At 33.3% G+C, this 14,920-nt stretch overlaps 1 protein-coding gene and 1 long non-coding RNA gene across 6 annotated transcripts in view; one reads left to right on the top strand and one right to left on the bottom strand.

The window, feature by feature from the left end:
• Positions 1-14,920, bottom strand: part of LOC126745984 (rap guanine nucleotide exchange factor 2) — a 244,093-nt gene that overhangs the window by 106,863 nt on the left and 122,310 nt on the right. For all 5 annotated transcript variants that reach the window (XM_050454241.1, XM_050454320.1, XM_050454099.1 and 2 more), the window contains one exon: positions 13,290-13,365. In XM_050454241.1, coding sequence (XP_050310198.1) covers positions 13,290-13,365 — 76 coding nt within the window. The remainder of the gene's footprint in view (positions 1-13,289; positions 13,366-14,920) is intronic.
• LOC126747760 (uncharacterized) lies at positions 3,080-8,073 on the top strand. Its single transcript, XR_007664397.1, has 3 exons — positions 3,080-6,911; positions 6,966-7,167; positions 7,273-8,073. It is a non-coding gene; the product is annotated as an uncharacterized LOC126747760 (long non-coding RNA).

Raw genomic sequence — 14,920 nt, 5'->3', positions numbered from 1 at the left:
AGCAGTTACGGTGATCAATGTCAAAACCTGATCTAACACCTGAGGAGTTGCGAAAAGAAAAAGAAGATTTTCTAGCTAGTATTAAAAAAAATGCAGAAGAAATCAAAGAGCTCACAAAGGAACAGAGCCAATCTGATATGTGGCACTTAGAGCGAAGAAACCGTCTTACGGCATCAAATTACTATGCAATTTGCTCTAAATGTAGTGCCAGAAGCAACGGCGATACAAAAAAGCTCGTGGAACAACTTCTGTACCCAAAAACAATTCATTCTGCTAGCATTGAGTGGGGCAAACAAAATGAAAAACGGGCAATTAATGTTTTAGAAACATTAATTGATGAGAAGATATTACCATGTGGCTTATTTGTAAGCGAAAATATTTCATTCTTGGCAGCGACTCCCGATGGCCTTATTGGGAAGAAGGGGATTGTTGAAATCAAATGCCCCTTTAGTGCTAAAAATCTCCCCTGAAGATGCGATAATGCAAAGAAAAATATCATCTTGGAAGAAAAACGGAGAAATTAATAAAAACCACAAGTGGTTTTACCAAATACAAGGCCAATTGTTGGTAACTGGGAGATCCTACTGCTGCTTTGCAGTTTGGACGCCTTTGGGCATTAAGAAGGAAATTATTTTAAAAAACGATCCCCCTTTCTATTTAAGATTTTAGGGGTGTATCTCACCCTGTCCAAGGGGTGCAGATAAGGGTGGGATAATATGCTTCTTTTTGTTCCTCCTTTGTGTTATAGAAACCGTTTTGAGCGTTTTTTTTATTCCAGTTTTTCGTTCCTAAAATAAATGGTAATTTCAAGTTTTTAAATTGTCACCCCGTATATTATTCCATTCCTAAATATTCCTAATCACTGCAATAAGTTCCTTTTTTCAAATCACTTCCTTTTTAAGAATTGCCAAATAGAAAATAAAACCCTATTCGTATAATTTTTACCATCCAAGAAATGTGGAATTTAAGAGAGATTGATAGAAAACTGGAACAATTCTGTATTTTTTAGGCTATTTTAATAATAGTGTTGATTTAATTTAATAGGCTTTAGTAATCTGAATTTTTATTCTCAGCGTAATTAATTAATTTAATACATTTATTAAATTAATTTACTGCCATTTTCATAAAGTCATAATGATTAATCAAAACACGAGCACAACTTTTTCCTTAAAAAATAGTGGGTACCTAATTGATTCAAATATGCCTTTACTAACATATAGATCTGATTCCAATATGACTCTTATATTTAAATTTAAATAAAATATTTAGAATACGAACCTGAAAACCACGCATATAATCTTTCGTACTTTTTCGTACTCATATAATCAGTAGAGGCCGCCACGTCGCTGCTAGTAAAAATGCACTTGTAAGGCTCTCGAAATCCGCGAATAATTCAGCAATGGTTTAACTTTTTTTTTTTAAATTTGACTAGCCTTTAGACAAAGGTTTGGTCGATGTCTATAATTATGTTTAAACTTAATTTAAAATTTATAATTACTCTTAAATGGCGTTTGAATATCAACAATGTTTGATTAACAAATTTATATATTTCTAGGCATATTCTCAGATTTTCATATAATTACAGACATGTGTTGATCCTTTATCCATAAAATAAAAAAAAAATTGAGTCAAAAAGTCTAACGGTTTTCAAATTATACCCGGATTTCTAAAGCCTTAAAATGATATTTTCGCATGGCCGTGATGCGGAGCCTTAAGACAACTTTTTAAGGACAACGCATCCTGAATTCAGTTTTTGTTTTCGACGTTTCGGTTCTAAGATTCCATCCTCAACTTCTTCTTTTCTTACGGCGACCATTTTGTTTTTTTTGCAAAATTAAAAAGGTCTTCTTTGTTCTTTTAAAATGATGTAAAATAAAACACGCCACAGAGCATTCTATCGCTCACTCCCCGGCCTCCCGTACATAGAAACAGTATCCCAAATAACAAAAATAGAAAATGACATTTGTACGCATCCAAATCCCGTTAAAGTTAAATCGAATTTCGTTAACGTCATGCGGCTTCAATATAGCCCGCGTGTACATACAAAAAACAAATAAGCGCAACAAGCAACAAAAGGTCAAATGCCGCTCCAATTCCGTAACCATGACAACCGATGCGTGGGTTCAAAAGGGTATCCGATGCGAAAATATTACATTTACAAACCGGATGAATTGTGGAAAATTTATTTTGGCCAAATCGATATAGGATTGCACGACCGACATTGACTGAGTAAAAGCTCCGCGAAATAGAAAACAATGGGAATAATGAGAGACAGAGAGGACATCCATCACCTTTAACAGGCTTTTAACAACCTAAAACATAATTTTTTTACCATACAAATGTGTAATCCTCTTCTGACGTCCCTGACTTGCTTCAATACGAAAATCTAATCGAATTGTAGTTATGATGAGGTGTTGACTTACCAGACAAACATCAAAAGCTTAACAACCATAATTAAGGAAGTCATTTCGACTTAAAAATAACAAGCGAGATCCTGATTTTCGATTATTTATTAATATCTGGGGGATATTCAAGCTGTTATTTGGCTTTCATGTTTTGTCAGGTTGCTGTCGAAACTGTAAGAGAATTTGTAGAAAAAAACTATTTTAAGATTCATTCTTAAATAGTGGAGAGAGAAATGTTTAGATGAACTGTGGAAAGAAAGAAGATGAATAATATAATAGCATGGTTCATTTCAGTAAAGGATCGTTGCGTGCCGGAGGGACAGAAAAATATTAATTTTTTACAAAAAATCTACCAAAAACTTAAGATTTGACGAAAAAAAATCAATTGAAAAATCATTAAGTCATATTAAATACATCTTATTAAGAAAATGTATAAAATTACGATTAAACTATATATCTCAAAAATAATAATGTTTAGATAACTTTCGTTTTTAAATTTCCCTGTAATTTTCAATTAAATTCCTTAATATTGAGTATATCTGTTTTAACTAAAAAAATTGTTTCAGAGGCCTTGGGTTTCCAATTTTTCCCTAAATTTGACCCAATTTTTCATGACTTTAAAGCATTTATTATGTGTCAAATGTTAATATGAACATAAATAAATTATGAAAATGATACAGATTATAAAATAGATGTATAGGTACCTAATGCAGAAGGGAGCTCGAAGGAAATTTAAAATTGTACGTGTCCAGCACACAAAAAATAAAAATTATTATTGTTATTAATTTTACGTGTACGTAAAAATAACCAGCTGCAAGAATATGAAATTTGACAAAAAAATACATATATGTACACACACACATCAAAATCATCTAGAAGACAAAGTAAATAAAATAAATAAAATGTGTAATAACTAAATAAACATTTTGGAATTTTATTTGGAAAATATTTAAATTAAACACATTCGAATTATTTGTAAGTAGAAATCCATTCTTGAAGGGCAGTGATTATGATATGGCGGATTAGAAAGGACAGGAAGACTTTTCTCCACAAATAAATTGGCCAATATTTTAATCAAGAGTAATGCATTTCAATGAGTTCACTCCACATCATCAGACTCTTGCCACAAAATGTATTTTTCAAACTCCTTCCTTGTATCCTTTCACGTTTCCAATCTATTTTCAAGTATCCCTCCCCATGAATTTATTCCATGCATATACGAGATTTATTGTTCTTAAATTCTAATCTACCCATACCCATATTATTTTTGAAATTACTGTTACAGATATTGTTTTAAAACAAAACTTTTTCCAAATCAATAAAAAGTGCTATTCTCAGAAGTCAGGTTTGACTATAGACTCTAGTGTATTGAAAAGAAAATATCATCAGAAAACAACTTGTATAAAATTTTTACTACGTACGTGGATGATGTTTTCACTATTTTCACTGGTTTTGGAAATGATCTACAAGATTTTTTAAAACACCTAATTGCATTAAATTTACTTGTGAAAAAGAAAGTGAAGGTCGTCTATATCCTTTTTAGATCTATTAATCAAAAAATCTAATTGAAATTCATTGGAGTTAGAAATTTATATAGAACTGACCGTGCTATCCGTTTTTCTTTCTATCTTTCAACCGTGAATTGTCAGCATTTAATTCATTTTTTCACAGACCTTTTAATATTCCTCTTTCTTGAAATAAAAAACCGAAAAAATTCCAAAAACAACGGATATCCTGATAATGTTATTATTAAAATTTATTTTAAACACTCCAATAAATCGTTAAATAAAAAACTCGTATGTAAAGATAATGAAGCCTCCGTATACAGAAGTATTACATATTTCGATAAATTATCCAACCAAGTTACCAAAAATTTTTTGAGACATTCAGGTAATAAAATATGTATGTGCTATTGTACTTTAACTTATCTAAACACCTGGTTAACACCAAAGATATATTCCTGCAATGTGTGCTACATCGGGCACGAACATACGAACATAGGAACCAAACTAATTGAAATAACAATTAGTTTGGATGAAGAAAGATTTTATGTTGTATAAATGATTTTTAACCTCATCTATATCCACAATTGAAAAATGATAAAGTTCATCAAAATACACACCCCACAAAAATTATCGCATCACTAGTCTTTTAAGATATTTTCAATATTTTTTGAGACAATCTGTATATGTATCAACTTAAAAGATATTTTTGGTTTCTCATGGACAAAAAAATGATCGGAATTTCTTACGTATTTTTTTGAAGCAAAAATGCTCGCGTAGATTATTCCTGTGTTGGCGAATGCATTGAGATCGAAAACGTTCTAAGCAAATAGTGTTATTCTAAAGTGAAAATTTAAATTTATTGTTAATAATGGATGTGCCTGAAAGTTTAACAAGACATGTGACTAATGAAGAGGCCGCTCATAGAAGATGGCCGCAGTCAAAGATACGTCGCTCGGATAATGGGAGTTCAACAAAGCACCATATCCAGAGTTGTAAATCGCTACCAAGAAACAGGACAACTATCCAGACGACCCGGACAAGGTCGCAAAAGGGTAACTTCGACAGAAGATGATCGTTACTTAAGGTTAACAGTTCGAAATAGGCTGAGAGAAGCAGGTTTACGAGCCAGAGTACCAGCTAGAGGTCCACGTTTTACCAGAAAACATCGAGTAGCAAGATTGCAATTTGCTAGAGAACACGCAAATTGGAATATTCAAGATTCACGGATAAATCAATTTTGTCTATATTCATCAGATAGGCGTGTACCAGTATATAGGCGACGTGGTGAACGGCACGATCAGGTTCATTTTTGTCAAACTGAAAGCTTTGGTGGTGGCTCTATCATGGTTTGGGGAGGAATTTCTTTTGAGGGTCGCACGGAGCTAGTACCAGTGAATGATGGAAGACTAAATGCTGACAGGTTGTAGCGTTTTATTTTTCTACTCCTTATGTTCACTAACGCTCCATTGATATTTCATTAATTTCAATAATTACATTAATAATATCAGTTAACTTCTTTTATTCATATTTCTTTAAATTCACACTGTCAATGACACATTACTACTGTAACGCATCACTCTTCTGGTTTATTTATGGTATAATTATCCATGCTTTCTGTTGACGGTCTGTCACTTTTTTGATTGGTTTTAATTAATGTTTTCTATGATTGGCTGATATTGACAGCTCAGGCGAGAGGTGGGGTCGTTACTGATTTAGTCGGTACTGGTCCATTTTTCGAGGACTTATTCCCGTGTCGCAGGTAGGAGCACACGTAAAAAGCCAGTTTTTTAAGTTTGTGAAGCAGGAAGTGGCCAATATGGTTTGTAATTTATAGTCCTTAATTTCGTTCCTTTAGGGAACCGTTTATTTTATAATTCCGGTGCAGGATGCCCAAGATTTTGATGGATAGAAAATGAAACTTAGCGGGTTTTACTTTTTCGTTTTCTTCTTTATTTTTCTTCAAATGTTGATGCTGCACTTTTCCAACTTTTCAATGCATTTTATATGGACTTTTTTAATCTGATTCCTTAAAATTGCATGTTATGTGCTTTAAATTTAATTGGGGCCGTAGTTTAAATTCTAAATAAGTTTGTAAATGATCCTAATAGTATTTAAAAAACATTTTGTGCATTTTAAGTGAGGGTGTGCAGCGTAATGCGAAACGTAAGCCGAAATATGAGAAAAGTACAGACCAAATTACTATACATATTATTATGCTTAGAGTTTAACATCTAAATTTTTATTTAACGTGTTAAATTGATATATTATGTTTAAAATATATTTTAACATTAAATTTTCGTCTAATAACTTAACTGCGCCTATGACCTAACTTTTGTTTCTTTAACTCCCGAACACGCAAACAAGTGCTGCAACGTTTACAATTCGAAGCATTTTTTCAAGAATATGACTCATCTAATTACGAAGAAGAAATAATTTCTATTCAAAACTTACAAGACATATTTCTTGAAAAAAATTTGGAAGAAAAAATTGCTATTAATGAAAAATTTAAAGAGACCACAAAAAAAATTCTTAGTAGGTTTTAAAACATTTATTCTTAAAAGATGCGATGAATCCAATCTTTTTAATTACTGGAATAATGTTTTAGTTTTAATAGGATTGGTACGCAATTTAATTCGAGCAGATCGTATGGCAGACTGGAATTTACATTTACTTACAGTCCAAGAAAAAAAGTTTTGGGGCTCTACTGAAAATAAAATTCGACTTCAATCCTTTCTGTGTTTATTTATTTTAAAAAATGGTTACCAATTCTGGCCTGGCGTTCAACTGGTTTGTAGTGCTACAAATACCGAAGCGTTTCAATCAACATCATCTTCTTCTGATTTGTTAAATATGTTGGAAAGAAGAGAGATTGAAGAAGCTGATATGAGAATAATGATTCACATAGCTCAGGCAGCACGTCAAAATCATAAGAAAATATGTATTTTGTCATCTGATACTGACATTATATCACTTTAGAAAATTTGAATCTGTTGGATTAAAGGTAAAGATTTTATCGACACTATTGATTTTAAATATTAAATTTAATCTTTATCAGGAACTATGGATAAAAGCAGGAACAGGGGCTACAAAACGAAACATCGCAATACATATTATGGCATTGCGTTGTGGCACAGAAACCTGTTTGGTACTTCCTGCACTTTACCACTTGACTAGAGCGGATTATACGAGCAAAGTTGGCACAAAACGTGCTGCTTTTCAAGCCGGACCAGAAAAGTATCTTTTGAACTTTGCACAAGGTATAATAATATATAACCACTATAATCCATAAAATTATACCACTTATTTTTATTCTATTTTTTTATTACTATATTTTTTTTTTTATTACTATATTTTTTTTTTAGGTTTAACGAAAAGTGAAATTGAAAGCTCTGTTCGACTTGCAGAAGAGTTTTTGGTAAAAGTATACCGCAATTTTAATGAACTGAGATATTGGATTTACCATAACCAAAAAAATGTTTCTTTAGAAAAGTTACCCCCAACAAGTGCAAATATTAGATTTCATATTTTAAGAGCTTTTTTTATTGTTTATAATCAAAACTTTTGTTTAAATACATTGGAACATACGACTTTGCTTGATCCACTTTGTTTTGGATACAAGATCAAGAATGGTTGCCTCTTACCAAAATCAGTAACTAACCTTTTGCCGGAAATGTTCGCGGCAAAATATTTTTTAGTTAAAATTTTTTTTAGATTTTGACGTGCCGCAAGAATACCTCCAGAACCTGTTTAGAAGCATTCGAAGACGAATGGAAGCTTTAATTAGAGCTAGGTTGTGTTACCGCTACATGTTACTAGAAATTCATTGGCTTAAATAAAGTTCATTTTTTTTGTATACATGTTTTGTACAATTTTTTTGATTTTTGTATGTTTTGGTAAATCAAAATGTTTGTTCTCTGTAGATTGAACTGATTTAAAATAAATGTTGCAAAAGTCGTATTATTTGGTGATTTAATTATCAATATCAATAAAATTTTAACAGTCATAAAATTTAAAAAATTTAAGAAATAATAAGTGATGCGATAATTTTTGTGGAGCGTTTATTCTTTTTTACAGTATGGATCAAATGCTGCCGATCCTGAGTACCGCATAAAACAGTTATTGGGGTTTATATATGATTTAAAATACGTTTCATGTCTTCAGAATTTTTTTTTATTTCTTAATTTTCCAGGCATATGAAGCCATCAGTTATCAACTATCGTTCAATAATTTTAAATAAATAATTTTTTTGAAAGGTTTTTAGCGAACATCTTTGAATGTTTCGCTAACCATATTTAGAAGAACATTAAAACTCATTTAATCTGATTATGAAATGATAAAACTAGAGCTTTATGCCTCTTTTTGTACGTTTTTCTTCCATAATACTTTAAAAACCCTCAGAAATTCATTGTCATTAAATCACTCGATTTCGCAAAAATCCTTCTCGAATCGGCCTTAAATATTATCCGCCGTCCTACTCTACTTAATGCGTTAACGACAGCGAGTTTAACTTTCGTTTTTTTTTGTTTTAGATTTAATTGTTGTAATAACCCATCAACGTACATATATGTATATGAAACAACATCCGGGTATAAATAATACATTCTTTATACAGGGTGTTTCCTAACTACGGTACGAAACTATACAGGGTGAATCGTTAGGTCGTTTTATGAAAAAAAGTTCCTATGAACGTATGTCGGGAGTTGCTTTGTTTCTGAGATACAGGGCGATGAAGGTTCAAAAAAATAACGGTATTTTAAAATTACTATAACTATCCTTAAACCGATTTGGTTGAAATTTGGTGCAGTTATTTGAAGTTATAAGACGCTTATTTAGCTGTAACTAGATTGAAATTATTAGGTCCAGTGGCGTGTCAGTGGGCACCACGTGCTTATTGTTGAGAAAAAAACAAGGCCAATAATTAATTGTTTTGCAGCTTTTCATTTATTTTTGTATTTAGGCCACTAAAAATACAACTTTTTCGTAACTTATCTTATTATTTTCATATCTGGCTTTGTTTTGGAGACAAAAAATTTAAAGTAGGAGGCATGTCCAGAAAGTAAGTGTACTGAGCCTGTCACGGCGGTAGGGAATTGTTTTTCCACATGTTGGCTGCACTGCCGCATAGCGTGATTTCTCCCCTCCACAACAAGACCGCTTCGAGGTCAGTACGTTGAGAACTATAGACGCAGCAACACGTTTAGTGAGAAATGTCAATCCAATCTCCCGCCAAGTGTGAAATACGCGGCGTTATCCGTTATCTCGTTTGGAAGGGATTAACTCCGGTTGAGGTTTGTAATGAGGTACAAACTGCATATGGTGATAAAGCTATGAATCGTACAAGTGGTGTCGCGAGTTTAAAAATGGTCGTACATCTGTGCATGATGATCAGAGGAGCGGAAGGCCTTCAATTGTGACTGAAGAAATTTTGGAAAAAATCGAAAATGCGATCCGTGACGATCTCAGATTGACCGTGGATGAATTTTCTGCAATGTTTCCACAAATCTCGAGATCTCTGGTACACGAAATCATCACAGAAACCCTCGGATATCGGAAACTGTCGGCGAGGTGGGTCCCAAAACCCCAGCTGACAGACCAACACAAATTGAATAGAGTTGAGGCCGGGCAAGAGTTTTTGAGACGCTACACACTGCATGGCGATGAATTTCTCCGCTCCATCGTTACTGGAGATGAAACTTGGGTTGCCCACTACACACCAGAAACCAAAAGGCAGTCTCAACAATGGCGTCACACCTCTTCACCCTCTGCCAAAAAGTTCAAAACGACAATTTCATCCAAGAAAATCATGGCATCCGTGTTTTGGGACTGTCAAGGCATAATTCTTATTGAATATTTGCCTCAAGGGAAGACCATCAACGCTGCAAGGTACTATCAGACCCTAAGAAAATTACGGAGGGCAATTCAGAACAAGAGGAGAGGCATGCTGACAAAGGGAGTCTGCCTGCTGCACGACAATGCCAGACCACACACAGCTAACGCCACGAAACACCTGCTCGCCTCGTTTAAATGGGATGTCCTGGACCATCCTGCGCATTCCCCTGACCTAGCACCATCAGATTACTACCTCTTTACCTCCCTGAAGCTGCACATGGGTGGAAAAAAGTTTTTAACCGACCAGGAGGTGAAGGAGGAGGTGGAGAAGTGGACGAAGGGATTGGCGAGAAACTACTTCGAGGAGGGCATCAAAAAATTGATACCCCGGTACACCACCTGCATTGAGAGGAACGGTGACTATGTCGAAAAATAGTTTAGATATGTACTAATGTAAACAGATATTTTTTTTGTTCAAATAAAAAAATTTATAACCTATAAAAATTTAGTACACTTATTTTCTGGACATGCCTCGTATCTTTAACTCATTCTAAAAATTATCCATGGACGACAACATGAAATAAAAACCAATTAATTCGATAAACAATTTCGACCTTAAAGTACATGAGCAAAATGTCCACCCTCCAATGCACGACTTTTTGGTCTCTTGTGTCTTGTTTACTATGATAATAAACATTCAATTTCTACGATTTTTATTATCAGATTTTTGAAATACAACAAAATAACAAATACATTGCTTCTTATGACGAATAATTGGCAAGTCCATTCAAGTACCTCCTTTGTACCTACCCGCTTTGGAGACCAGCTGACAGTGATAGAATTGCTATAAGTAAAATTCAGCTGTCAATTAGCAGCGATTCATTACTCCATCATGAATAATTTTACTAACCATGAAATGATCGATATGCACTTTATTTATGGATTAGCAAATGGAAATGCGGAAGAAGCACGAAGAATTTACCAGAACAGATATCCTAACAGAGTAATTCCATGGGCAAAAACATGTAGAAAACTACATGCAAGATTATGTGAAACTGGGAGTTTTAATAAAAATAGGGGTGGTGGAAGACCAGAAACTATAACAACTCCTGAACTGGAAGAAGCTATACTTGATGCGATATAAGAAGATCCTTCCAATAGTATCAGGAAGATTGCACTGCAGCTTGAAGTCAGTTCAAAAACCGTTTGGAAAGTTCTAAAAAGAAACCTCCTGCATCCATATCACATACAGCGTGTACAAGCTCTACTGCCTCGGGATTTTCATTCAAGATTAATGTTTTGCAGGTGGTTGATTCATACGATGGCACACAATAATAATTTCCTACCAAATATTTTATTTACGGACGAGGCAAATTTTTCAAGAGATGCTATTATGAACTTCCACAATGATCATTTTTGGGCCGACGAAAATCCCCACGTTATTAGAGAAACTAATTTTCAGCAACAATTTTCGCTGAACGTTTGGATAGGAATTATTGGTGACTACCTAATTAGTGAAAACAAAAAGATATTTACAAGCTGTAGTGGATTCTTACTTAAGTGACAGATATATTGTAACTGGTCATGGCAACAAACACCAGGTGACTTGTGGGGTGCCCCAAGGCTCTGTTCTGGGCCCTCTTTTATAGAACATCTTCTATGACTTAATCCTGAGGTTAGAGGTCGAGTGCGGAGTCAGTTTGTTAGCATACGCAGATGATTTGGCGATTGTAGTGCAAGCAGCAAATAAAATATACCTGGAAGACAAAGCTCAGTTCGTAGTTAATAAGGTTATAACGCTTTTGTACGATATGGGACTCATGGTGGAAGCAAGCAAGACAGAGATCGTGGTTATTGAAGGCCGGAGAAAAGTCCAGAATACATCAATTCAAATCGAAGAAACAATTATTAATAGTACGATGATGTGTGCAAAATATTTGGGGGTTTTATTGGATAAAGACTTGAAAATGAAAACCCACGTCCGTAAAATCACTGAAAAGGCCAACAATATGAAAAATCTGCTAACAGGTCTCATGACTAAGACAGGTGGCCCCAAAACCTCGAAAAGGTTACTTCTCAGGACAACGGTAATCTCTGCAATTCTGTATGCGGCATCGGTTTGGGGGGACGCTATGAAAATAAAAAAATATGAAAACATGTTAGAATCGGTAAATAGAAGGTTAGCAATCATGATCACTTCTGCCTATCGAACAGTGAGTACTGACGCGATTCTGGCGATAGCAGGGACACTACCCATAAGCTTGTCAGTTTTTGCAGGAAAAGAACAAAGTGGAGAAATCCGAGAGCAACTTTTCAGGAAGTGGCAAAGCTCATGGGAACAATATAACGGGTGGGCAAAGACTTTTGTTAGGGACCTAAAAGCCTGGTCTTCACGCAAGTGGGGACATGTCGATTACCATGTTATGCAGGCCATGACTGGACATGGAGTTTTTGGGACATATTTGCTGAAAATACGCAAGATGGAGAATGATTTTTGTTTATTCTGTTTCGAACAAGATACGCCAAAACACACATGCTTCGAATGCACCAGATTCAGTGAGATAAGGGCAAGGGCAAGTTTGGTATGCGGAAAAACCATTACCATAGAAAATATCAACTCACTTCTACTAGAGAGTGAAGAAAAATGGAATGCGATAACTGATATGCTGAGGGAGATTATGGTAGAAAAAGAGAGAGAAGAACATGCTACTTTAAAAAAAAATGCCCACTTTTTTTACCGGCAAGATTAACAGGTGAATCCTACACGGATTTCTTGCAACAACATGCTGATGAAGATGCTTGTATTGATGTTGGAGGAGCACACTTTGAACAACTTTTTATAAAAATAATAATATTACTTAAATAAATAATAAAAAATTAAATTTTTTTATCACTTAAAAACTTGTATTTAAAATTAAAGATTTTAGAAGCAAAAGTTTTAAATCCTCAATTACAATTTTATTAAATTGAGCTGGCTTTTGTACTAAATTAATAAATAAAAATTTTATTATTTATTATTAAAATTGCAATAAATTAAAAAAGACCGAATAATTACTAGAATGAAGAAAGTCTAAACAAATCTGAGCAACATGTCCATGGTTTTTTAATTTTTTGTGCGAAAACCTTGCATCTAACGGATAAAGTCCAAGGGATCAAAAATGTTGCAAATAAAACGGGGAATTTAAAAATATTTTTTAATGCAAGAAAATGCACGTTCCTGAATTTTGCCACAATATATAAAAAACACCCTGTATATTATGAGAATAAAAATAAAGAATTTTGGTTAGTGGTAAAACTGTCTCGCAATTCGATGTTTAAATCTAATAAAATTGTGCAAAAAATAAACTTTGCGGAATTATTATGAGTACATTTTAAATTATGGGCAAGTCTAAAACTTTTCGGAGTACCCTTTCAAGGACCGGATGCCAGTTTTTCTTGTAAATATTACTCCCGATTGAGCTTCTTGTTCAGTTTGGACCCTTCACAACGGAAACGTCTGATTTGTTGAAAACAAATTAGATTTAGCAATAAATAGTTTCTATTTACTTACGACAATCATCTCAGACGGTTCGAGGACAAAACATTCGTTTTGCCTCCGGGCGCTTCCACCTGTACGTTTTCCGAAGCTGAAATAAAAAAAAAATTATTACCATTTTATGCGTGTAAATAATTATGTAAAAAGGAATATATTTTTTTACGATTTTACGGGTTATTTGCTTTATCACTCCTTTGTATAATAAGCAAAAAAATTATTCGGAATACTACATTAAAATCCTTGATGGTCTGTTTGCTTTTTATTATCCAATACCATATTACATAAGTTGACGGTATATACGCAAAGCAGCCTTCCTCAATAATATAAAACAGGTTCATAGATCACGTGCTAGATTTCTAAGATCTATGTACTCGTATAATATATAAGTGTATTGCTTGCAGGTGCGGTGATCAGTGCGTTTTCGCAGAGTTTCCAACGGTACTTAATTGTTATTTCAGTTATCTATAAAAAGAGAAAGTAATTCTTGGTAGAAGCGGAGAACTTGATGGGAGAGAAAAGAATGAAATTAGTCGAGGATGTTAATCATGATGTTCAAAAGAAAAAACTATAACAATGTACAACTAACAAGAAAGTACCAAACTATGGAGCACCCTAAATATTGCTTGGAGTGACATCATTTTACATGAAAAAAAGAATATATGTCCAAGATTTATTATATTTAAATACAATAATTTACTTGAGGTATAATAAATTTTTCATATACCAAGGAGGTAAGGTTTAATCTATTAATATCTGAGCTCGTTCCTTTTTTTCAATATCCTACCTAACTTTGTTATGAATATTAAAATTAAAAAACGATAAAAACAACGAGAAGACCTATACTGTAAAAACTTCCTGGAAAAATAGGACAATGTTCCTGTAAATTTACTTCTTTATTACTGGTCATGCTACGTAAATTTCCTTATTTACGTAAATGGCTTTTAATTTTTCTGAATTATGTAAAATTCGGATCTAAATACCATGAGATATGTAATTTTACGTAAACTTTACCTACTATAATAATAAAATTACGCAAAAGCTACGATAATATCGTAAAAATACAACCAAACTACGAAAATTTGTAATTTTACGACAGATTTGTTGTAAATATACCAACGAATTAATTAATTATTAATTAATTAATTTCAATTTATTGCTACAAAAATTTAATCATTATCATAATTTAAGACGTCAATTTCTTATTTATAATTTTAGTTATTTTTTGTTCAGTATTTTTCAGTACCTTTTTTGGTAGTTAAGTAGATATAACTCGGTTAAGGCTGATATGCCTTAGGTAAAAACGTTCATGAACTTTCCCCTGCGTACTACAAATATATACTAAAAACTTTAATAATTGCAATTTATTTTTCAAGTACTGAAATCTACCGAGTAGCGAAATCATTCATCAATCATCAATCAATCAATCATCTTTATCCAGGGTCATTTAATTGTTAATTGAAACCTATATACCAAGTCTTTTTCTTACTTTTCTTTCATTTATAAAAAAAAAACTAAGTTATAATCAAGTTTAGATTCTTTAATAGCCAGTTATAAGTAAACCTTCGAACAATCCGAAGCCTCCAATTATTTTGAGCCACCGTCTGCAGATTCTTGGCAAAATAGTAACACTATAAAGTTAACGCCAC

The sequence above is a fragment of the Anthonomus grandis genome, chromosome 1 (assembly GCF_022605725.1).
Source record: "Anthonomus grandis grandis chromosome 1, icAntGran1.3, whole genome shotgun sequence".
Classification (NCBI taxonomy): Eukaryota; Metazoa; Arthropoda; class Insecta; order Coleoptera; family Curculionidae; genus Anthonomus; species Anthonomus grandis.
The sequence above is the reverse complement of the archived record's forward strand: the minus strand, read 5'-3'. Positions and strand labels throughout refer to the sequence as shown.